At 51.1% G+C, this 23,553-nt stretch overlaps 1 protein-coding gene across 3 annotated transcripts in view; it reads left to right on the forward strand.

The window, feature by feature from the left end:
• Positions 1 to 20,977, forward strand: part of LOC134345095 (PHD finger protein 23A-like) — a 41,262-nt gene extending 20,285 nt beyond the window's left edge. For 2 of the 3 annotated variants that reach the window (XM_063045256.1, XM_063045254.1), the window contains exons 4-6: positions 6,340 to 7,054; positions 14,947 to 14,988; positions 17,817 to 19,682. In XM_063045256.1, coding sequence (XP_062901326.1) covers positions 6,340 to 7,054; positions 14,947 to 14,988; positions 17,817 to 18,043 — 984 coding nt within the window. In that variant the 3' untranslated portion in view covers positions 18,044 to 19,682. Of the gene's footprint in view, positions 1 to 6,339; positions 7,055 to 14,946; positions 14,989 to 17,816 lie in introns of all 3 variants that reach the window. The other variant, XM_063045255.1, reaches the window with a different exon arrangement.
• Positions 20,978 to 23,553: the final 2,576 nt, after the last annotated feature.

The following is a 23,553-nucleotide window of genomic DNA, read 5'->3' on the forward strand; positions in this document are numbered from 1 at the left end:
CCTCTGGTAGAGACGTATCTCCACCCCGTCCCCTCACATCTCCTCTGGTAGAGACACGTCTCCACCCCGTCCCCTCACACCTCCTCTGGTAGAGACGTATCTCCACCCCGTCGCCTCACACCTCCTCTGGTAGAGACACGTCTCCTCCCCGTCCCCTCACACCTCCTCTGGTAGAGACGTATCTCCACCCCGTCCCCTCACACCTCCTCTGGTAGAGACACGTCTCCACCCCGTCCCCTCACACCTCCTCTGGTAGAGACACGTCTCCACCCCGTCCCCTCACACCTCCTCTGGTAGAGACACGTCTCCACCCCGTCCCCTCACACCTCCTCTGGTAGAGACACGTCTCCACCCCGTCCCCTCACACCTCCTCTGGTAGAGACACGTCTCCACCCCGTCCCCTCACACCTCCTCTGGTAGAGACACGTCTCCACCCTGTCTCACACCCCGTCCCCTCACACCTCCTCTGGTAGAGACACGTCTCCACCCCGTCCCCTCACACCTCCTCTGGTAGAGACGTATCTCCACCCCGTCCCCTCACACCTCCTCTGGTAGAGACACGTCTCCACCCCGTCCCCTCACACCTCCTCTGGTAGAGACACGTCTCCACCCCGTCCCCTCACACCTCCTCTGTAGAGACGTATCTCCACCCCGTCCCCTCACACCTCCTCTGGTAGAGACACGTCCTCCTCACACTCTCTCCACCCCGTCCCCTCACACCTCCTCTGGGAGAGACACGTCTCCACCCCGTCCCCTCACACCTCCTCTGGTAGAGACGTATCTCCACCCCGTCCCCTCACACCTCCTCTGGTAGAGACACGTCTCCACCTCCTCGACGTCTCCCTCACACCTCCTCTGGTAGAGACAGTCTCCACCGTCCCTCACACCTCCTCTGGTAGAATCTCCACGTCCCTCACACCTCCTCTGGTAGAGACACGTCTCCTCCTCACACCTCCTCTGGTAGAGACACGTCTCCACCCCGTCCCCTCACACCTCCTCTGGTAGAGACACGTCTCCACACCGTCCCCTCACACCTCCTCTGGTAGAGACACGTCTCCACACCGTCCCCTCACACCTCCTCTGGTAGAGACACGTCTCCACCCCGTCCCCTCACACCTCCTCTGGTAGAGACACGTCTCCACCCCGTCCCCTCACACCTCCTCTGGTAGAGACACGTCTCCACCCCGTCCCCTCACACCTCCTCTGGTGGAGACGTATCTCCACCCCGTCCCCTCACACCTCCTCTGGTAGAGACACGTCTCCACCCCGTCCCCTCACACCTCCTCTGGTAGAGACACGTCTCCACCCCGTCCCCTCACACCTCCTCTGGTAGAGACACGTCTCCACCCCGTCCCCTCACACCTCCTCTGATAGAGACGTATCTCCACCCCGTCCCCTCACACCTCCTCTGGTAGAGATACGTCTCCACCCGGTCTCCTCACATCTCCTCTGGTAGAGACACGTCTCCATCCTGTCCCCTCACACCTCCTCTGGTAGAGACACGTCTCCACCCCGTCCCCTCACACCTCCTCTGGTAGAGACACGTCTCCACCCCGTCCCCTCACACCTCCTCTGGTAGAGACACGTCTCCACCCCGTCCCCTCACACCTCCTCTGGTAGAGACTCGTCTCCACCCCGTCCCCTCACACCTCCTCTGGTAGAGACTCGTCTCCACCCCGTCCCCTCACACCTCCTCTGGTAGAGACACGTCTCCACCCCGTCCCCTCACACCTCCTCTGGTAGAGACACGTCTCCACCCCGTCCCCTCACACCTCCTCTGGTAGAGACTCGTCTCCACCCCGTCCCCTCACACCTCCTCTGGTAGAAACACGTCTCCACCCCGTCCCCTCACACCTCCTCTGGTAGAGACACGTCTCCACCCCGTCCCCTCACACCTCCTCTGGTAGAGACGTATCTCCACACCGTCCCCTCACACCTCCTCCGGTAGAGACACATCTCCACCCCGTCCCCTCACACCTCCACTGGTAGAGACACATCTCCTCCCTGTCACCCTACACCTCCTCTGGTAGAGACATATCCCCACCCTGTCCCCTCACACCTCCTCTGGTAGAGACACGTCTCCACCCCGTCACCTCACACCTCCTCTGGTAGAGACAAGTCTCCACCCCGTCCCCTCACACCTCCTCTGGTAGAGACAAGTCTCCACCCCGTCCCCTCACACCTCCTCTGGTAGAGACACGTCTCCACCCCGGTCTCCTCACACCTCCTCTGGCAGACACGTCTCCACCCCGTCCCCTCACACCTCCTCTGGTGGAGACGTATCTCCACCCCGTCCCCTCACACCTCCTCTGGTAGAGACTCGTCTCCACCCCGTCCCCTCACACCTCCTCTGGTAGAGACTCGTCTCCACCCCGTCCCCTCACACCTCCTCTGGTAGAGAGTCTCGTCTCCACCCCGTCCCCTCACACCTCCTCTGGTAGAAACACGTCTCCACCCCGTCCCCTCACACCTCCTCTGGTAGAGCGTATCTCCACCCCGTCCCCTCACACCTCCTCTGGTAGAGACACGTCTCCACCCCGTCCCCTCACACCTCCTCTGGTAAGACGTCTCCACCCCGTCCCCTCACACCTCCTCTGGTAGAGACAAGTCTCCACCCCGTCCCCTCACACCTCCTCTGGTAGAGACACGTCTCCACCCCGGTCTCCTCACACCTCCTCTGGTAGAGACACGTCTCCACCCCGTCCCCTCACACCTCCTCTGGTAGAGACACGTCTCCACCCCGTCCCCTCACACCTCCTCTGGTAGAGACGTATCTCCACCCCGTCCCCTCACACCTCCTCTGGTAGAGACACGTCTCCACCCCGTCCCCTCACACCTCCTCTGGTAGAGACACGTCTCCACCCCGTCCCCTCACACCTCCTCTGGTAGAGACACGTCTCCACCCCGTCCCCTCACACCTCCTCTGGTAGAGACACGTCTCCACCACCGTCCCCTCACACCTCCTCTGGTAGAGACACGTCTCCACCCCGTCCCCTCACACCTCCTCTGGTAGAGACGTATCTCCACACCGTCCCCTCACACCTCCTCCGGTAGAGAAACATCTCCACCCCGTCCCCTCACACCTCCACTGGTAGAGACACGTCTCCACACCGTCCCCTCACACCTCCTCTGGTAGAGACACGTCTCCACCCCGGTCCCCTCACACCTCCTCTGGTAGAGACACGTCTCCACCCCGTCCCCTCACACCTCCTCTGGTAGAGACACGTCTCCACCCCGTCCCCTCACACCTCCTCTGGTAGAGACACGTCTCCACCCCGTCCCCTCACACCTCCTCTGGTAGAGACTCGTCTCCACCCCGTCCCCTCACACCTCCTCTGGTAGAGACGTCTCCACGTCTCCACCCCGTCCCCTCACACCTCCTCTGGTAGAGACACGTCTCCACCCCGTCCCCTCACACCTCCTCTGGTAGAGACACGTCTCCACCCCGTCCCCTCACACCTCCTCTGGGAGAGACACGTCTCCACACCGTCCCCTCACACCTCCTCTGGTAGAGACACGTCTCCACCCCGTCCCCTCACACCTCCTCTGGTAGAGACACGTCTCCACCCCGTCCCCTCACACCTCCTCTGGTAGAGATACGTCTCCACCCCGTCCCCTCACACCTCCTCTGGTGGAGACTCGTCTCCACCCCGTCCCCTCACACCTCCTCTGATAGAGACGTATCTCCACCCCGTCCCCTCACACCTCCTCTGGTAGAGATACGTCTCCACCCGGTCTCCTCACATCTCCTCTGGTAGAGACACGTCTCCATCCTGTCCCCTCACACCTCCTCTGGTAGAGATACGTCTCCACCCCGTCCCCTCACACCTCCTCTGGTAGAGATACGTCTCCACCCCGTCCCCTCACACCTCCTCTGGTAGAGACTCGTCTCCACCCCGTCCCCTCACACCTCCTCTGGTAGAGACTCGTCTCCACCCCGTCCCCTCACACCTCCTCTGGTAGAGATACGTCTCCACCCCGTCCCCTCACACCTCCTCTGGTCCTCTGGTAGAGACACGTCTCCATCCTGTCCCCTCACACCTCCTCTGGTAGAGACACGTCTCCATCCTGTCCCCTCACACCTCCTCTGGTAGAGACTCGTCTCCACCCCGTCCCCTCACACCTCCTCTGGTAGAGACACGTCTCCACCCCGTCCCCTCACACCTCCTCTGGTAGAGACACGTCTCCACCCCGTCCCCTCACACCTCCTCTGGTAGAGACACGTCTCCACCCCGTCCCCTCACACCTCCTCTGGCAGACACGTCTCCACCCCGTCCCCTCACACCTCCTCTGGTAGAGACTCGTCTCCACCCCTTCCCCTCACACCTCCTCTGGTGGAGACACGTCTCCACCTGGTCCCCTCACAACTCCTCTGGTAGAGACACGTCTCCACCTGGTCCCCTCACACCTCCTCTGGTAGAGACACGTCCCCTCCCCGTCCCCTCCGACCTCCTCTGGTATAGACGTATTTGCACCTTGTCGCCCAGAGGATGAACTTCAGAGAATGTTTCGAGGTCGAGGTGACACTGTGTGCCGAAGCAGCTGTACAGTGATGTAGTTTCCATGTTCTGTGGATGCTTTTAACAAGAACTCTTGATAAATCTTATTAAAGTTCGATAGTTCGGTTGCTTGGGCCAGCTGAAGGATTGGATTCACCTTGAGCTCTGCGATTGCGACATCGGAGAGAGTGCAGAAGGCACTTCTGGTCACCTTCCTGCAGCAAAGATTGTAAATAAGTTTGAAAGAATGCAGAGAAAATTTACAAGGCTGATACCAGGACTTGAGGACCTGAGTTATATGGGAAAGTCGAATCGATTTCGATTTTAATCCCTGAGATGGGAGAAGCCAGGGAGTGGTGGCAGTTGTTTGCCTCTCTGACTGAATGCTTGTGACTAATGCAGTGCCGCCGGGATTGGTGCTGGGTCCATTGTTGTTTGTTTAGGATCAACGATGCTGTAAACGGGAACAGCAAATCTGTGGATGACACCAAGGTTGGGGTGGAGTGGATAGCAACATAAACTCTCAAAGCTTGCAGCAGGATCTGGACCCGCTGGTGAAATGGGCTGAAAGATGGCATATGGAATTGAAGCCAGTGTGCGGTGTTGCACTTTGGGAGGGCCAGCCAGGTTATATTTTTTAGGATGAGCGGTAGGGCACTGGTGAGTATGGCAGAACAGAAGGATCTGGGAATAATTCCTTAAAAGTGGCGTCATGAGTGATAGGGTTGTACAGAGAGCTTTTGGAACATTGGCCTCTATAAATAAAAGTATTGAATGTAGAGTTTGGATGATATGTTTAAGTGGTGTAAGATGTTGGTGAGGACTATTTTGGAGTAACACACATAAAAGTTGCTGGTGAACGCAGCAGGCCAGGCAGCATCTCTAGGAAGAGGTATAGTCGACGTTTCGGGCTGAGACCCTTCGTCAGGACTAACTGAAAGAACAGCTCGTAAGAGATTTTGCCAATCAACTGTCCAGCTCTTGGCTCCATCCCTCCCGCTCCTGTCGTCTATCATTTTGGATCTCCCGCTCCCCCTCCCACTTTCAAATCTCTTACTAGCTCTTCTTTCAGTTAGTCCTGACGAAGGGTCTTGGCCCGAAACGTCGACTGTACCTCTCCCTAGCGATGCTGCCTGGCCTGCTGCATTCACCAGCAACTTTTATGTGTGTTGCTTGAAAGTCCAGCATCTGCAGATTTCCTCATGTTTAGTATTTTGGAGTATTGTGCATTGTTCTGGTCACTTGCGTACAAGAGGGATCAGTAGGATTGAGAGAATGCGGAGAACATTTACAAGGATGTTGCTGGCATGTTAGACTTCAACATTTAAGACTAGCTTTATTTGTCTCCAGGAAGACAGAGCTCATGGTTGTATATGGTGACGTATACTTGATAGTAAATTTACTAACACTTATGACTTGTATATCGAAACATACAGGGAAATGAGTTGTTTGAATCAACAACCAACACAGTCCAAGGATGTGCTGGGGGCAGCCCACAAGTGGCGCCATGCCTTGTGCCAACATAGCATGCTCACAGCTTACTAACCCTAACCTGGACGTCTTTGTTAAGTACTACTTATGATGTACATCTCCTGTTGTGTTCCGACCACACGCTGACACGTTGGTTGTTTATTAGTCTTTTTTTATGTAAAGCTTTTCGTAGATTCTGTTGTATTTCATTGTAGCTCGTGCCCTCTAATCCAGAGGGTGTATCCTGGTAAACCGCCCTCTCCAAAGCCTTGGATAACTTGGATAATAAATTTACTTTCACCTTTGAGTTACAGTTAAGTGCAAAGCATCCTACTTCCCTTTCTGAGCTCTCTTTGCTTCCCATTCACAGCACGACCCTTGGGCGCACGCAAGTCTGAGTCCCCGAAACAGTACTGGCAGCACGTTGGACAGCGACAGCTGGGAATCCTCAAGGTCCTCTGACTCACACATCCTGCACTGTGGCAAGAAGATAAAATGCACAGGGGTTAAAGAGGGGGCAAAGCGGGGGAGATCGGACAGCTTTTTACAGGATCGGCCCAGTTTCGCCAGCGCCCTGTTCAGTAGCCCTGAGAAAACCAAGTGTGACAAGACCAAGAAGAAGAAGATCTCCTTGAAAAAGGTTAGCCTGGATGGCACACGGAGGAGGAAAGTTCTTGAAAGCGGGAAGAAAACCAGTTCGGACACTGTCAGGAAGGTGATAGAAACATCCCGGCCAGCGGGCCCACTCCCCCAGCCCGTCGAGATCCACCAGTCCATTGAGAAGGCACCGCAGAGTGAAACGGAGTCCGACGAGGAAATGCTCAAAATTGCACCGGAGGAAGAGGTCTGCAAACCCGTCGTGACGCCGGAGGAGCCTGAGAAAGAGCCAGCAGATCCCGGGAGACCCTCAGTGAGTGAGCAACTGAAGGAGGCTCAGGAGACCCAAGAGAATGAGGATGGGCCAGATGGAAAGAGAGAGGTGGGAGATCAGAAAGAGGTGAAGGAGGAGGTCGAGGAGCAGGAGGAGGAGAAACACAGCAAAGAGCTAGAGACTGGAGCAGCGGATGGGACTTCAGCCAGTCCGGGTAAGGATGACAACCTAACTGGAGTATAAACATTTGCTGAATATGGGTGGCCCCTGAGTTACAATGGGCAGCATTCCTAGGACATGGGCTGTGTCATCTTGATGAACATGCATGTCCACAGTCCAGCTTGTACTCCACCGAATGAGCACTGGAGGTAGGGATCAGCCCCCAATCCAGCACGGATACCGCACCACCCGGCCTCTGTCCCAATCCAGCATGGATACCACACCACACTACCTCTGCCCCAATCCAGCACGGACACCACACCGCCTCTGCCCCAATCCAGCACGGATACCACACCGTCTCTGCCCCAATCCAGCACGGACACCACACCGCCTCTGCCCAAATCCAGCACGGATACCGCACCACCCGGCTTCTGTCCCAATCCAGCACGGACACCACACCGCCTCTGCCCCAATCCAGCATGGACACCACACCGCCTCTGCCCCAATCCAGCACGGATACCACACCACACTACCTCTGCCCCCAGTCCAGCACGGATACCACACCACACTACCTCTGCCCCCAATCCAGCACGGATACCACACCGTCTCTGCCCCAATCCAGCACGGACACCACACCGCCTCTGCCCCCAATCCAGCACGGACACCACCCGGCCTCTGCCCCAATCCAGCACGGACACCGCACCACCCGGCCTCTGCCCCAATCCAGCACGGGCACCGCACCACCTGGCTTCTGCCCCAATCCAGCACGGACACCGCACCACCTGGCCTCTGCCCCAATCCAGCACGGATACCACACCACACTACCTCTGCCCCCAGTCCAGCACGGATACCACACCACACTACCTCTGCCCCCAGTCCAGCACGGATACCACACCACCCGGCCTCTGCCCCAATCCAGCGTGGATACCACACCACACTACCTCTGCCCCCAATCCAGCACGGATACCACACCACACTACCTCTGCCCCAATCCAGCACGGACACCACACCACACTACCTCTGCCCCAATCCAGCACGGACACCACACCGCCTCTGCCCCAATCCAGCACGGACACCACACCGCCTCTGCCCCAATCCAGCACGGATACCACACCACACTACCTCTGCCCCCAGTCCAGCACGGATACCACACCACACTACCTCTGCCCCAATCCAGCACGGATACCACACCACACTACCTCTGCCCCCAGTCCAGCACGGATACCACACCACACCGCCTCTGCCCCAATCCAGCACGGATACCACACCACACTACCTCTGCCCCCAATCCAGCACGGATACCACACCACACTACCTCTGCCCCCAATCCAGCACGGACACCACACTACCTCTGCCCCCAATCCAGCACGGATACCACACCACACTACCTCTGCCCCAATCCAGCACGGACACCACACCGCCTCTGCCCCAATCCAGCACGGATACCACACCACACTACCTCTGCCCCCGATCCAGCACGGATACCACATCGCCTGTGTCCCTAATCCAGCACGGATACCACACCACCTCTGGCGCCTCCCCTCCTGGGCGGCTGCAACAGGCAACACTGCAGCATGAGGCCTGGTCCAAGCTACAACTGAGGCCACGCATCTCCCCAGCTGTCAGTCTCACCGATGAACCAGTGAAGTGGACTACTGCAATTGGAAAAGAAAATGTTTGTGGTGGGCTCAAGCAAATACCACGAGAACTGATTTTAACCCATATCTCAAATATTTGCAGTGATTTGAGTGTAAGGTCAAATTTCTATTATCTGAACAAGTATAACACAGGGCTGACCTGTATAAGACCATGAGACATAGCAGAAGTAGGCCATTCAGCCCATCGAGCCCTCTTCACCATTTCATAATGGCTGATCCCGGATCCCATTCAACCCAATACACCTGCCCTTTCGCCATACCCTTTGATTCCCTGACCAATCATTAAACTATTAACTTCTGCTTTAAATATACCCATTGACTTGGCCTCCAGCGCAGTCTGTGGTAGAGCATTCCACAGAATTACCACGCTGGCTAAAAAAACTCCTCCTCCTGTTCTATAAAAAAAATTGCCCATCAATTTTGAGGCTGTGCCCTCTTGTTCTGGATACCCCCACCATAGGAAACATCCTCTCCACATCCACCCTATCTAGTCCTTTCAGCATTCGGTGGGTTTCAATGAGATCCCCCAGATTATTCTGAATTCCGGTGAGTACAGGCCCAAAGCTGCCAAATGCTCCTCATGTGTTAACCCTTTTATTTCCGGAATCATTATCGTGAACCTCCTCTGGACTCTGTCCAATGACAACACATCCTTTCTGACATGTGGTGCTCAAAACTGTCAACAATACTCTAGTGCGGCCTAGCCAGTGTCTTATAAAGGCTCAGCATTATCTCCTTGTTTTTATATTCTATTCCCCTTGAAATAAATGCCAACATTGCATTTGCCTCCTTTACCACAAACTCAATTAGCTGGCTGGTGGCGTAGTGGCATCAGTGCCGGACTTCGGAGCGAAGGCTCCTGAGCTCGAATCCAGCCGGCTCCCTTGCACGCTTTCCATCCGTGCTGGGTTGAGCGTCGAGCTAGCAACTGGGCCTCGTAAAAAGAAGAAAGCCTGCTAAAAAAAAGGCGTCATGATGGCATCCCGATGACTCCACTCGGAGTTAAGGGCTTTCTTCTTCTTCTTCAACCTGTAACTTAACCTTCTGGGAGCCTTGCACAAGGACTCCTAAGTCCCTTTGCACTTCTGATGTTTGAATTTTCTCCCCATTTAGGTGACAGTCCAAACTATTATTCCTTTTACCAAAATGTATTATCATACATTTCCCAATACTGTATTCCTTCTGATACTTTTTTGCCTATTCTTCTAATTTGTCTCAGTCCTGCTGCAACCGCATTGCTTCCTCAGCACCACCTACCCCTCTACCTATCTTCATATCATCCACAAACCTATCAATTCCATGATCTAAATCACTGACAAATAATGTGGAAAGTAGTGGTCCCAATACTGACCCCTGAGGAACACCACTAGTCACTGGCAGCCAACCAGAAAGGCCCCCTTTATTCCCACTCGCTGCCTCCTGCCTGTCAGCCATTCCTCTATCCATGCCAGTATCTTTCCTGTAACACCATAGGATTTTATCTTGTTAAGCAGCCTCATGTGACTTTATTAAATACCTTTTGAAAACCCAGGTAAATGACATCCACTGCCTCTCCTTTGTCCACCCTGCGGGTTACTTTCTCAAAGAATTCCAACAGATTTGTCAGGCAAGATTTTCCTTTATACAAACTGTGCTGACTTTAACTTATTTTATTATTATTCTCCCAAGTACCCCGAAACATCATCCTTAATAATAGACTTTCCCAACCACTGAGGTTAGACTAACTGGCCTATAATTCACTTTCTTTTGCCTTCCTCCCTTCTTAAAGAGTAGAGCAACATTTGCAATTCCCAGTCCTCCAGGACCATGCCAGAATCACATGATTCTTGAAAGATCATGTCCATTTCAATCGTTATATCTTCAGCAACCTCTTTCAGGACTCTGGGATGTAGTCCATCTATCCCAGGTGACTTATCACACCTTAAGACCTTTCAGTTTGCCTAGCACTTTTTCCATTGTAACAGTAATGGCACTCACCCCTGCTTCCTGAAACTCACGGACCTCTGGCACACTGCTAGTGTCTTCCACAGTGAAGACTGTAGTAAAGTACCTATTAAGTTCATCTGCCATTTCTTTGTCCCCCATTACTACCTCACCAGCATCATTTTCCAGTGGTCCAATATCAACTCTCACCCCCCTTTTATGCTTTATACACTGAGAAAACCTTTCGGTATCCTGCTTTATATCATTGGCTAGTTTGCCCTCCTGTTTACTCTTTTCCCTTAAAACTTTTTTAGTTGCCTATTGTTGGATTTTAAAAGCTTCCCAATCATCCAATTTCCTACTCACTTTTGCTACATTATATGGCCTTTCCTTGGCTTTTATGCTGCCCTTCACTTCCCTTGTCAGCCACGGTTGCCTTCCTCTGCCATTTGAGAACTTCTTCTGTGGGACATATCTATCTTGTGCCTTGTAAACTATTCCCAGAAACTTCAGCCATCTCTGCTTTGCCATCATCTCTGTCAGTATCCCCCTCCAATTCACCTGGGCAAGCTCCTCTCTCATGCCTCTGTAATTCCCTTTATTCCATTACAATACTGATACATGTGACTTGTGCTTCTCCCTCTCAAATTGCAGTATGGATTAAGTCACATTATGATCACTGCCTCCGGTGGGTTCCTTTACATTAAACTCTCTAATAAGATCTGTGTTAGTACACAACACCCAATCTAAGTTGGCCTTTCCCCTTGTAGGCTCAACCACAAGCTGCTCCATCTCGTAGGCATTCAACAAATTGCCTCTCGCGATCTGACACCAGCCTGGTTGTGTTTGTGAGAATGGGGTAGGTGATATGGGTGTATCATACCATTTTTGCCCCCATTTTGCAATTACAAAGAAGGCATGCAGTGGTTATATTTCATTAGGAGTTTGAGGAGAATTGAAGTGTCACCATAGACTCTGGCAAATCTCTACAGAAGTACCATGGAGTATTCTAACTGGCTGCATCACCATCTGGTATGGAGGGGAGGATTGCGCCCACGATGGAGCTGAATGTGTCTATAACCCTCTGTAGACTGTTTTTGATCCTGTTCATTGGTGACCCCACCCCATCAGTGATCCGAATCGGGCTGAGTGTCACCAGTATATGTTGTGAAGTTTGTTAGCTTCGCAGTAGCAGTAGCATGATAAATACAGAAAGCAGTACATGAAACATGTAGGGAAAAACTGAATTACTGGAAATATAAGTAGTGCAAAAACAGAAATTAAGAAGTAGTGAGGTAGTGTTTATGGGTTCAATGTTCATCTAGGAATCAGATGGCAGAGGGGAAGAAGCTGTTCCTGAATCACTGAGTGTGTGCCTTCAGGCTCCTGTACATCCTCCCTGATGGTAACAGTGAAGAGAGGGCATGTCCTGGGCGATGAGTTTTCTGAGGCATAGTTCCTTGGAGATGTCTTGGATACTATGGAGGCTAGTACCCAAGAGGGAGCTGACAAATTTTACAACTCTCTGTGGTTTACTGTGATCCTCAATACCTCCTGGTGCAACTGGATCCACGATTTCCTCACTTGCTGACCCCAGTCAGTTGAAATTGGGAACAACATCTCCATGATCTCTGTCAGTAAAGTTGCACAACAGGGCTCTCTGTTTAGCCCCCTGCACTCTTTCAAATCTCCTGGGACACCTTATGAAATGTAGCTGCTGTTATGTCGTTATTCCTTCTTTGTAATAGAATAATACAGCACATTACAGGCCCTTCGGCCCACACTATTGTGCCAACCCTCAAACCCTGCCTCCCATATAACCCCCCACCTTAAATTCCTCCATATATCTGTCTAGTAGTCTCTTAAACTTCACTAGTGTATCTGCCTCCACCACTGACTCAGGCAGTGCATTCCACTCACCAACCACACTCTGAGTTTAAAAAAAACCTTCCTCTAATATCCCCCTTTGAACTTCCCACCCCTTACCTTAAAGCCATGTCCTCTTGTATTGAGCAGTGGTGCCCTGGGGAAGAGGCGCGGGCTATCCACTCTTATCTATTCCTCTTAATATCTTGTACACCTCTATCATGTCTCCTCTCATCCTCCTTCTCTCCAAACAGTAAAGCCCTAGCTCCCTTAATCTCTGATCATAATGCATACATTCTAAACCAGGCAGCATCCTGGTAAATCTCCTCTGTACCCTTTCCAGTGCTTCCACATCCTTCCTATAGTGAGGTGACCAGAACTGGACACAGTACTTCAATTGTGGCCTAACCAGAGTTTTATAGAGCTGCATCATTACATCGCGACTCTTAAAACTCTATCCCTCAACTTATGAAAGCTAACACCCCATAAGCTTTCTTAACTACCCTATCTACCTGTGAGGCAACTTTCAGGGATCTGTGGACATGTACCCCCAGATCTCTCTGCTCCTCCACACTACCAAGTATCCTGCCATTTACTTTGTACTTTGCCTTGGAATTTGTCCTTCCAAAGTATACCACTTCACACTTCTCTGGGTTGAACTCCATCTGCCACTTCTCAGCCCACTTCTGCATCCAATCAATGTCTCTCTGCAATCTTTGACAATTCTCTACACTATCTACAACACCACCAACCTTTGTGTCGTCTGCAAACCTGCCAACCCACCCTTCTACCCCTACATCCCGGTCACGAAAAGTAGAGGTCCCAGAACAGATCCTTGTGGGATACCACTAGTCACAACCCTCCAATCTGAATGTACTCCCTCCACCACAACCCTCTGCCTTCTGCAGGCAAGCCAATTCTGAATCCGCCTGGCCAAGCTTCCCTGGATCCCATGCCTTCCGACTTTCTGAATAAACCTGCCATGTGGAACCTTGTCAAATGCCTTACTAAAATTCATGTAGATCACATCCACTGCTCTACCCTCATCTATATGCCCGGTCACCTCCTCAAAGAACTCTATCAGGCTTGTTATACACGATCTGCCCTTCACAAAGCCATGCTGACTGTCCCTGATCAGACCATGATTCTCTAAATGCCCATAGATCCTATCTGTAAGGATCATTTCCAACAGCTTTCCCACCACAGACGTAAGGCTCACTGGTCTATAATTACCTGGACTATCCCTACTACCTTTTTTGAACAAGGGGACAACATTTGCCTCGTCCCAATCCTCCGGTACCATTCCCGTAGACAACGAGGACATAAAGATCCTAGCCAGAGGCTCAGCAATCTCTTCCCTCGCCTCATGGAGCAGCCTGGGGAATATTCCGTCAGGCCCTGGGGACTTACCCGTCCAAATATATTTTAACAACTCCAACATCTCCTCTCCCTGAATATCAACATGCTCCAGAACATCAACCTCACTCATATTGTCCTCACCATCATCAAGTTCCCTCTCATTGGTGAATACCGAAGAGAAGTATTCATTGAGGACCTCGCTCAGTTCCACAGCCTCCAGGCACATCTTCCCACCTTTATCTCTAATCGGTCCTACCTTCACTCCTGTCATCCTTTTTTTCTTCACATAATTGAAGAATGCCTTGGGGTTTTCCTTTACCCTATTCGCCAAGGCCTTCTCATGCCCCCTTCTTGCTCTTCTCAGCCCCTTCTTAAGCTCCTTTCTTGCTTCCCTATATTCCTCAATAGACCCATCTGAGCCTTGCTTCCTAAACCTCATGTATGCTGCCTTCTTCCTCCTGACTAGGTTTTCCACCTCACTTGTCACCCATAGTTCCTTCACCCTACCATTTTTTATCTTCCTCACTGGGACAAATTTATCCCTAACATCCAGCAAGAGATCCCTAAACATCGACCACATGTCCATAGTACATTTCCCTGCAAAAACATCATCCCAATTCACACCCGCAAGCTCTAGCCTTATAGCCTCATAATTTTCCCTTCCCCAGCTAAAAATTTTCCTGTCCTCTCTGATTCTATCCTTTTCCATGATAATGCTAAAGGCCAGGGAGCGGTGGTCACTGTCCCCCAGGTGCTCACCCACTGAGAGATCCTCAGTAATTGTAGCATATGTTGGCCCCAGGATAGATCTTCAGAGCTGTTGATACTGAGTAGTCACTCAAACAGCCTCTGTATGCACAGAGGATTCATTATAGGCCTGGAGTGAATTTGCTCTCCCGGTCGCTTAGGTCCGGAGTAAGACAGCGCCAAGTGTTCAGCTTTCTGCTAACATTCAGTGTAATCCGGGAAAGTGTAAACGGAGTTTAAAGACTAACTGATGGGTTAATGTTGGTTGAGGTTGTTGGGTACTATGCACAGGTCAGCTGCAATCCTGTTGAACAGTAGAATATGCCAAGGGGTCAAATGGATTTACATGCTTTTGAAGAGGGAATTGACCAAGTTCCTTTCATTTTCTCGGCAGGTGCTCCTGACGCCGCTCCCGCAGAAAGCCTTAAGATTGAAGGTAAGTGTCATAGTGGGTCAACTTGCCATGTGTGAGACTGTACTTCGCTACCACGTTCAATCGTCTCTTTAGTTTTTATTCCTTGCAGTAGCAGGTGGAATACAGTGTTCGGTTGTGCACAGGGGGCCACTTTGTTAAGCACCTCCGCTCCATCTGCAACTAGCAGAATTTCCAGATGACCAACTATTTTAATACTTCTCCATTCTGACCTATCGGTCCATGGCCTCGTCTTCTGTCATGAAGAGGCCACTCTCAGGTTGGAAGAGTAATGCCTCATATTCCAGCTGGGTAGCCTCCAACCTGATGGCATGAACATCAATTTCTTCCCTCTTCTTTAGTTCTCCTCTCTGGCCTCTTACCTCTTCTCCTCACCTGCTTATTACTTCCCCCGGTGCCCTTCCTTTTCCACTCTCCTCTCCTATCGGAGTTCTTCTTCTCTAGCTCTTTACCTTTTCCAGCTACTACCTCCCAGCTTCTCCCCCCAATCCACCTGGCTTCACTGGCAGCGAGTCTGGTCAAAGGCTAACGGATGAGTGAGAGTATTAAGGACCAGACTGGGCCAAGGTTCAGGACAGCACAGCCACCATTAAATTCCAATAGACAATTGCATTACCATTTTACTACCAGAATCAGGTTTAATATCACTGGCATATGCCATGAAATTTGTTGTTTTGCGGTATCTTACAAGAAATAGAAACATAAACCACAATAAGAAATATATAATCTTTAAACTAGTGCGAAAGGAGAGCCAAAAGGAGAGTGAGGTAGTGTTTGTGGATTAATTGTCATTTCGTATATCTGATGACGGAGGGGAAGAAGCTGTTCCGGAAACATTGAGTGTGTGTCTTTAGGCTCCTGTACCACCACCTCAATAGTAGCGGTGAGAAGACGGCATGTCCTGGATGACAGGGGGTCCTTCATGATAGATGCCATCTTTCTGAGGCATTGCCCTTTGAAGGTGTCCTCAATGCTGGGGGGGTGTAGTGTCCACGAGCAAGCTGGCTGAGTTTGCGACTTTCTGCAGCTTTGTCCAATCCTGTACGCTCGCTGCTCTGGAGACAGTGATGTAACCGGTTAGAATGCTCTTCGGGTACTTCTGTAGAAATTTGGGAGGTTTTCGGTGACGTAGCAAGTCTCCTCAAGCTCCTAATGAAATAGAGCTGCTCCCACAGGACGTGTAGCTGAGTAAGCCTGATATTTACAGCGCCGGCCACTGGGCTTCAATTCAGTTTGTACGTTCTCTCTGTGACTGTCGGTTTCCTCTGGATGCTGCGGTTGCCTCCCGTAAACCAACAATTTATTAAGCTATGGGCATGCTACGTTAGCTCCAGACGCATGGTGACATTTGCAGGCTGTCCCCCAGCGCATCCTTGGACTGTGTTGGTCGTTACCTTCCTGGAGCCTGATGTTATTACTGCGCAGGGCTTACCGTTTCCTCTGTAAGCAAGTTTGTACATGCCTTCCCATCGGTGTGTGGGTTCCCTGTTAGTGCTCCAGTCTCCTCCCACAGTCCCAAGACCTACCGGTTAGTAGGTGAATTGGGCATTGTGAGTTGTCCTGTGATTAGGCTGGGGTTAAATCGGCGGGTTGCTGGGCAACGCGTTTCGAAGTGGTGGGAGGACCTGTTCCATGTTGTACCTCAGAATTAAAAAAAAACTCCTTCATAATTTTGTACTCCTGATGAAATTTCCCCTCTCCTTCTCTGTTTCAGGGAATAAAGTCCAAACCTGTTCAACCTTTCCCTCTAATCTCAGATCCTCAGATCCTGCCAACACCCTTGTGAATTTGTAATGGTGAACGTCCTGTGGGTAGTCTGGTGCTGTGGGCTCACGGGAGGGTGGATCTGACGGTTGTATCAAGCTGAGCCCAGGGCTGTTTTCTAACTGGACCTCCTACATTCACGGATTCCTTTTCATCATTGAGCACATCTGCCTGAGGCACTGCCGCAGGAAAGTAACCCCCGTCATTGAGGACCCCCGCATCTGGGCCGTGCTCTCTCCTCGCTGCTGCCATCAACACGGAAGTACGGGAACCAGGTGCAATAACAGCTATCGCCCCTCAATCATCGGGCTCCCAAACCATAAAATACAGGAGCCGAAGTAGGCCATTTGGCCCGTTGAGTCTGCCCCGCCAGTCAATCATGGGCTGATCCAGTTCTTCCAGTCATCCCCACTCCCTTTCACCTCATACCCTTTGACGCCCTGGCTAATCAACAACCTATCTATCTCTGTCTTAAATGTACCCAATGACTTGGCCTCCACAGCTGCTCGTGGCAACCAATTCCAGAAATTCACCACCCTCTGACTAAAGTAATTTCTGCGCATCTCTGTTCTAAATGGACGTCCTTCAGTTCTGAAGTTGTACCCTCTTGTCCTGGACTCTCCTACCACGGGAAATAACTTTTCCATATCTAATCTGTTCAGGCCTTTTAACATTTGGAATGTTTCTATGAGATTACCCCTCATTCTCCTGAACTCCAGGGAATACAGCCCAAGAGATGCCAGATGTTCCTCATACGGTAACCCTTTCATTCCTGGAATTATTCTCTGAACCCTCTCCAACGTCAGTATATCGTTTCTAAAATAAGGAACCCAAAACTGCACACCAAAACCAGAACCAAAACTTCATTCACCCTGACACTGAACCGTTCCCACAACCGGCGGACTCACTTTCAAGGACTCTTCATCTCATGTTCTCGATATTTATTGTTTGTTTATTTATTGTTATTACTTGTTTGTATTTACTGTGAATGGCCAGAAGGAAATGAATCTCAGGGTTGTATATGGTACCGTATATGTAGTTTGGTAATCAATTTGCTTCCCTTTCAGAAGACGACTCCTGGGACCTGATCACGTGCTTCTGTATGAAGCCGTTCGCAGGCCGGCCGATGATTGAGTGTAACGAATGCGCGACGTGGATCCATCTCTCTTGCGCCAAGATCAGGAAGTCCAACGTCCCCGAGGTCTTCATCTGCCAGAAGTGCAAGGACTCTAAGCAGGATATCAGGAGATCAAACCGGGCTCGGACCGGCCCCAAGAAACGGTTCAGCGAATAGCCTGGCTGTGTGGCCAGTCTTGCAGACAATCAGGAACACTGGGAGCTGAGGAACACTTGGTTCTCGTCCTATGTTGAAGATATGCCTTTCCGAAGAGGCAGAATGGTGCAGGGGTCACCATGCGATGAATGTGTAAATATTCCGAGCCCTGGGAACTCCGTTCAGTCCCACTATTCCATCACTTTCGGCGCCTTGGATGGAGTGTGCGGCTTGCAGGGTGGACCAAGACGGTGACGTCTTCATACTCTTGTATTTAACTCGGATCTGTGGCTTCACTGACTTAACGAAGCAGGACTTCTATGTAAAGAGTTGCCACAGATTACTTGTTAGTGTGTTTTATATGCCCATTGACAATGGAAGTGCTTGAGATGCTGGGTTGATTGTGGGTTGGGGTGGGGTTGATGGTGAGGGGACAGAGTTGGTGACAAGAGACAGGGGGAGACTTGTTCATCCCTCTGTGTGGTGTATATGTTGACTGAGGGTCCACAGCAGTCTGGACTTCTCCTTTGTCCCGGTTACAGTCCCCTGCCCACTGAGTGCCTGGGTTTCCTTGTTCCACACCACATTTAACTTTGGAAGTTGGGAAGCTCCACGTTCTTCCTCTCTGCACCCACCATTCTCCTGTTCTTCAAACCAAGTGCAATTATAGCTGGAGATCCTCTTGCTTCTGGGCCATGATTTGTGTCACCACGTGTGTGTCCTCATTCCAACGTGTGTAATTTGCCGAAGGCACTGGGCAGGGAGGTGTGGGTCAGTCAGAGATGCACCTTGCCTAGGGCCATGGCTCCCACCTTCCCTGTTCCTCTGTACGTGCCCTGAGTGAGGCGTTGGAGGCTCTCGAATACTAAGCGATCCGCCGTGGTGTGGTTGGGGGCCGGCAGAGTTGCTGCCGGGAAACCATAACACGAAGACGCTGGCCGATCTGGTGGTGTGGCCAGGGCACTATCCAGCTGTCCACTGCCTTAATTCAATCTTTGGCCAAGCAAAAACATACACGGCTAGTGTGGCTCCTATACCGTCTCTCTCCCTGCTCCTGTCCCTGGAAGTGCTGGCTGGTGCTCCATTTGCAAGGAAACCGGACCGCTGTCAGGCGGGACAGGGAGCGATTGGGCTGTTGTAAGCACTGCCACCTCGGATCTGGTCCAACACACGACTGGCTGCCCTTCTCCTCTTGAGCTGCTGCCAGTCAGCGGAGATTTCACCTGCCAAAGGCAGGAACTTCAGGTATGAAGCAACTTGCTCTGAGCATTTTAAGCATATTTAACTGAAACTGCTCTGCGCCCGAGTATCATGTTAGTTGGCGGAGTTGGTAGCACAAGTCCACTGCTGGAACTTCACCTGCTCGAGCTGAACCAATCCGGTTTCCGTTGTACGTGCACTTTCCAGTCCAATGCTGTGGGGCTTCTGATAGTTCTCGGAGAGAAGGGAGTGCTGTTGATTTCCCTTGGCCCCACACACACACACACACTCACACTCACAACTCGGCAGGTCGGAAATGATGGTGTTGATGTTCAGGCCGAGACCGTTCATTGGGACTGGAAAGGAAGGGGGGAGATGCCAGAATAAGGAACTGAGGGGAGTGGGAGGAGGACAAGCTAGAAGGTGACAGGTGAATCCGGGTGGGTGGGAGGGGGGATGAAGTAAGAAGCTGGGAGGTGATAGATGAAGGGCTGGAGAAGGGATCTGATGAGACAGGAGGGTAGACTATGGGAGAAATGGAAGCAGGAGGGGCACTGGGGGAGATGATAGGCAGGTGAGGAAAAGAGGGTGTGGAATTGAAGGGGGGGGGGACTGGAAATTGGAGAAATTGATGTTCATTCTATCAGGTTAGAGGCTACCTAGACAGACGACGAGGTGTTGCTCCTCCAACTTGAGAGTGGCCTTGTGTGGCAGTAGAGAAGGCTGTGGATTGACATGGTGGAATGGGCATAGAATTTAAATTGGCTGGCATCCCCCTTCCTTTTCAGTCCTGATGAAGGGTCTCGGCCTGACATATTGACCGTTCATTTCTGTGGACGCTGCCTGGCCTGCTGAGTTCCTCCGGCATTTTGTGTGTGTTGCTCTGGATTTCCAGCATCTGCAGAATCTCTTGTGTTATTCATTTTCCTTGGGCAGGGTTTTAAAACACAGCGATGGAGTTCCTGTTTTGGAGGGGCTTATGTTTGTGGCTGAGGTCCCAGTGGACGGACAGTCCCTCGAGGCTCGGGCGACAATGCCCTGGATTACTGGTGGACGTCAGCACAGGCAACAGCTCGGCTGCCTCTGCAGTTGAATAGCCAGCTGATGGTGCCTGGGGGAAGGTGGGAGTGCGCCCAGTGATTGCAGCCCCTCAATGCAATACTGAGCAGGCCGGGGGAGTGGTGGTGTCGGGGTTCCTGGTAAATGATCAGTCCACAAGGGCTCTCTCTGCACATACCTGCCCCTGTGAAGCAGCCCAGGGAGCTTCGAGCTGGTAACACCTGGGTCAGTGTTTAACCTTGTATATAGCTTTGAAATTCTGTACATAGTGTTCTGGAAAGGAATAGAAGGTATTATGGGGTACAAGTGAAGTTTGGGGATTGTGGTTTCAATTTGCACTGAATCTCACCACGAGACCTGCGGGGGGTGGGGGGGGGCAGGACCAGGCTGGGGAGGGCCCAGGGCTCGGCCATCTGCGTTCCATTGTACAAATGTAAAATACACGAGGCCTCTAACTGTAAAGCGCAGGCTGTTTAAGATGTTGTCAGTTTATTCTGCAAGGCCTGTTTCTGTGGAAATAATTTGTATTTCAGTAAGGCTTGGATGATGGATATGAGAGAGGTGGAAAGGGGGGGCAATTTTTAAACTCTCCATTCCAACATTCCCTCACCTCATTCCTTTTCACCTTTCTCCCCCCCACCCCCATCACCATGGTTACTGGTTTTTCTACTCTTGGGATGTAAAATAAATATATATCTGCTGATATTTGTCGTTAATGTGTAGGTGGGTACCTATTTGACAGGTTTGGGCCAGATTCAATCCTAAGACAGAGGGCAATTTAGCCCATCAAGGCTGCTGTGTACCATACTGTTGGGGTCTCCTGAGCTCCCATTTTAATATTCCAGGTTCAAGTTTATAGTCACTGATTGTACAAACAAAAGTGTTCCTCCGGACCACAGTGCACCCACACACAGCACAGTCACTAGCAAGGTAGACCTACAGATTTTAGTGTACCCTATGACCTGCAGTGGTTTTCGATCATAGGAAAAGGACATGAAATTTCACCGTTGATTGAGAGGTGGCGAGGTCACCATTCTGACCTTCCCTCTCCCTCGCTGACCCAAAGTAGCAACCAGGCAGAGAGCAGCCCTCAAGAATCTTTTTTAAAAATTTAGAGCGCGGTAACAAGCCCCTTCTGGCCTACCAAGCCCGTGCTGGCCAATTACACGCTCGTCACCAATTAACCTACTCAGCCGTACGTGTTTGGACTGTGGGAGGAAACCCGCGCAGTCACGGGGAGGATGTACAGACTGCTTACGGACAGTGGTGGGACTGAACCTGGGGTGCTGGCGCTGTGATGGAGTGAGGCCAGCCACTATGCTGTCAAGCTGACAGCGTGGGAGGGGAAGGGGGGTGGTGAGTCGGGGTTGGGGAGTTTGGATTCTGGGAAAGTTCTCTAGCTAATATAAGATTAGCTTTATTTATCTCTAATATCAGATTAGCTTTATTTGTCACGTACATCAAAACACAGTCCGAGGATGTACTGGGGCCACGTGTGTCACCTCATAGCATGCCCACAAGTTCCGAACCTTCACCTGTACATCTTTGGAATGTGAAATGAGAGCACGTGCGGTCATGGGAGAACATACAAACATCCTACAGGCATGGTAGATTTGAATCCCATTTGCTGCTTCTGTAAAGCGATTGCACAAACCACCAACACTACCAGGATCACACATAACCCTCTGTCTTTCTATCATCCAGGTGCCCACCTAAGAGTCTTAGGTTATAAAGACACGTAGTCCCCTTTTATTGTCATTTAGTAACGTGTGCATTAAGAAATGATACATTATTTCCTCCGGTGTGATATCACAAAACACAGGACAGACCAAGACTGAAAAAACTGACCAAACCACATAATTATACATATAGTTACAAACAGTGTAACAATACCATAACTGGATGAAGAAGTCCGTGAGCACAGTAAAGTTCAAAGTCTCTCAAATGTCCCACATCTCACGCAGACGGGAGAAGGAAGAAAAACTCTCCCTGCCATACCCGACCACGGTCCGACTCTGAGTCATCCGAAAACTTCGATCTCTGATCAGCTTTCCGACACCGAGTACTGAGCGCCATCTCTGTCCGAACGATTCGACCTCCTTCTCGGTCGCCAAAAGCAGGCAAGGCCGGGGATTTTGAGGCCTACCCTCTGAAAGATTCCCAATCACACAGTAACGACAGCAGTGAATGGGCGTTTCAGAAATTTCTCCAGATGTTCCTCTGTGCTTTCACGTCCATTCTCCATCAAATCAGAATTGGCCACAGCCCCTATTTAACAGATACGGCAACATTTTTCACCGGAGGGCTGCGCACGCGCGGCGTGCTGCCATCTCCTCCTCCCGTCTTTTTAATATCCCTAATATATCTGCCCTTGGCAGTGTTCCACAGACTGAACACTGTTTCAAAAAAACAACATCCCCCATCCTTTATCTCAATCATTTTTAACTTGAGCTCTGTAGAATTAGCCATTTCTACCCTGGGAAAACTCAATCATCTTGTTCACCTCTATCAATTCACTTCAAGGCATCAGTAGTGTGAGTCTTCCCTAACTCCAAAGAGCCCACCCCTCTCCCCACCTTCCTCTCCAGTTCAATTGCACCATTCGTTAGAAGTTGGTGCTTCTCAATCCCTGAGGTATAGGAGCAGGATGAGGCCATTCAGCCCATAAAGAATGCTCTGGCATTCAATCATGGCTGATTTGCTAGCCCTCTCAATCCCATTCTCTCCAAAAACGTAGTGACCCTGACTAAGCAAGAGCCTCAGTTTTACATATACAGTAATAGTACCCAATTTCTTGGTCTCCACAGCCGTTTGTGATAATTAATTCCACAGATACACCATCTTCTGGCTAAAGAAATTCCTCATAGAGTCATAAAACACTGCAGCACAGAAACAGGTCCATCGGCCTATCTAGTTAATGCTGAACTATTAATCTGCCTAGTCCCATTGACCTGAACCCATCCCCCTCCCATTCATGTGCCTATCCAATCTTCTCTTAAATGTTGAAATCAACACTGCATCGACCACTCCTGCCAGCAGCTGGATCCACAGTCTCACCATACTCCTGAATGAAGAAGTTTCCCTTCATGTTCCCCTTAACCTTTTCACCTTTAACCCTTTACCCATGACCTCTAGTTCCATAACCTCAGTGGAAAACGCTTATTTGCATTTACCCCTCATAATTTTGTATACCCTCATTCTTCTATGCGCTATGAAATAAAGTCCTGACCTATTCAACCTTTCCCCATTACTCAGTTCCTCACATCCTGGCA

The sequence above is a fragment of the Mobula hypostoma genome, chromosome 4 (assembly GCF_963921235.1).
Source record: "Mobula hypostoma chromosome 4, sMobHyp1.1, whole genome shotgun sequence".
Lineage (NCBI taxonomy): Eukaryota > Metazoa > Chordata > Chondrichthyes > Myliobatiformes > Myliobatidae > Mobula > Mobula hypostoma.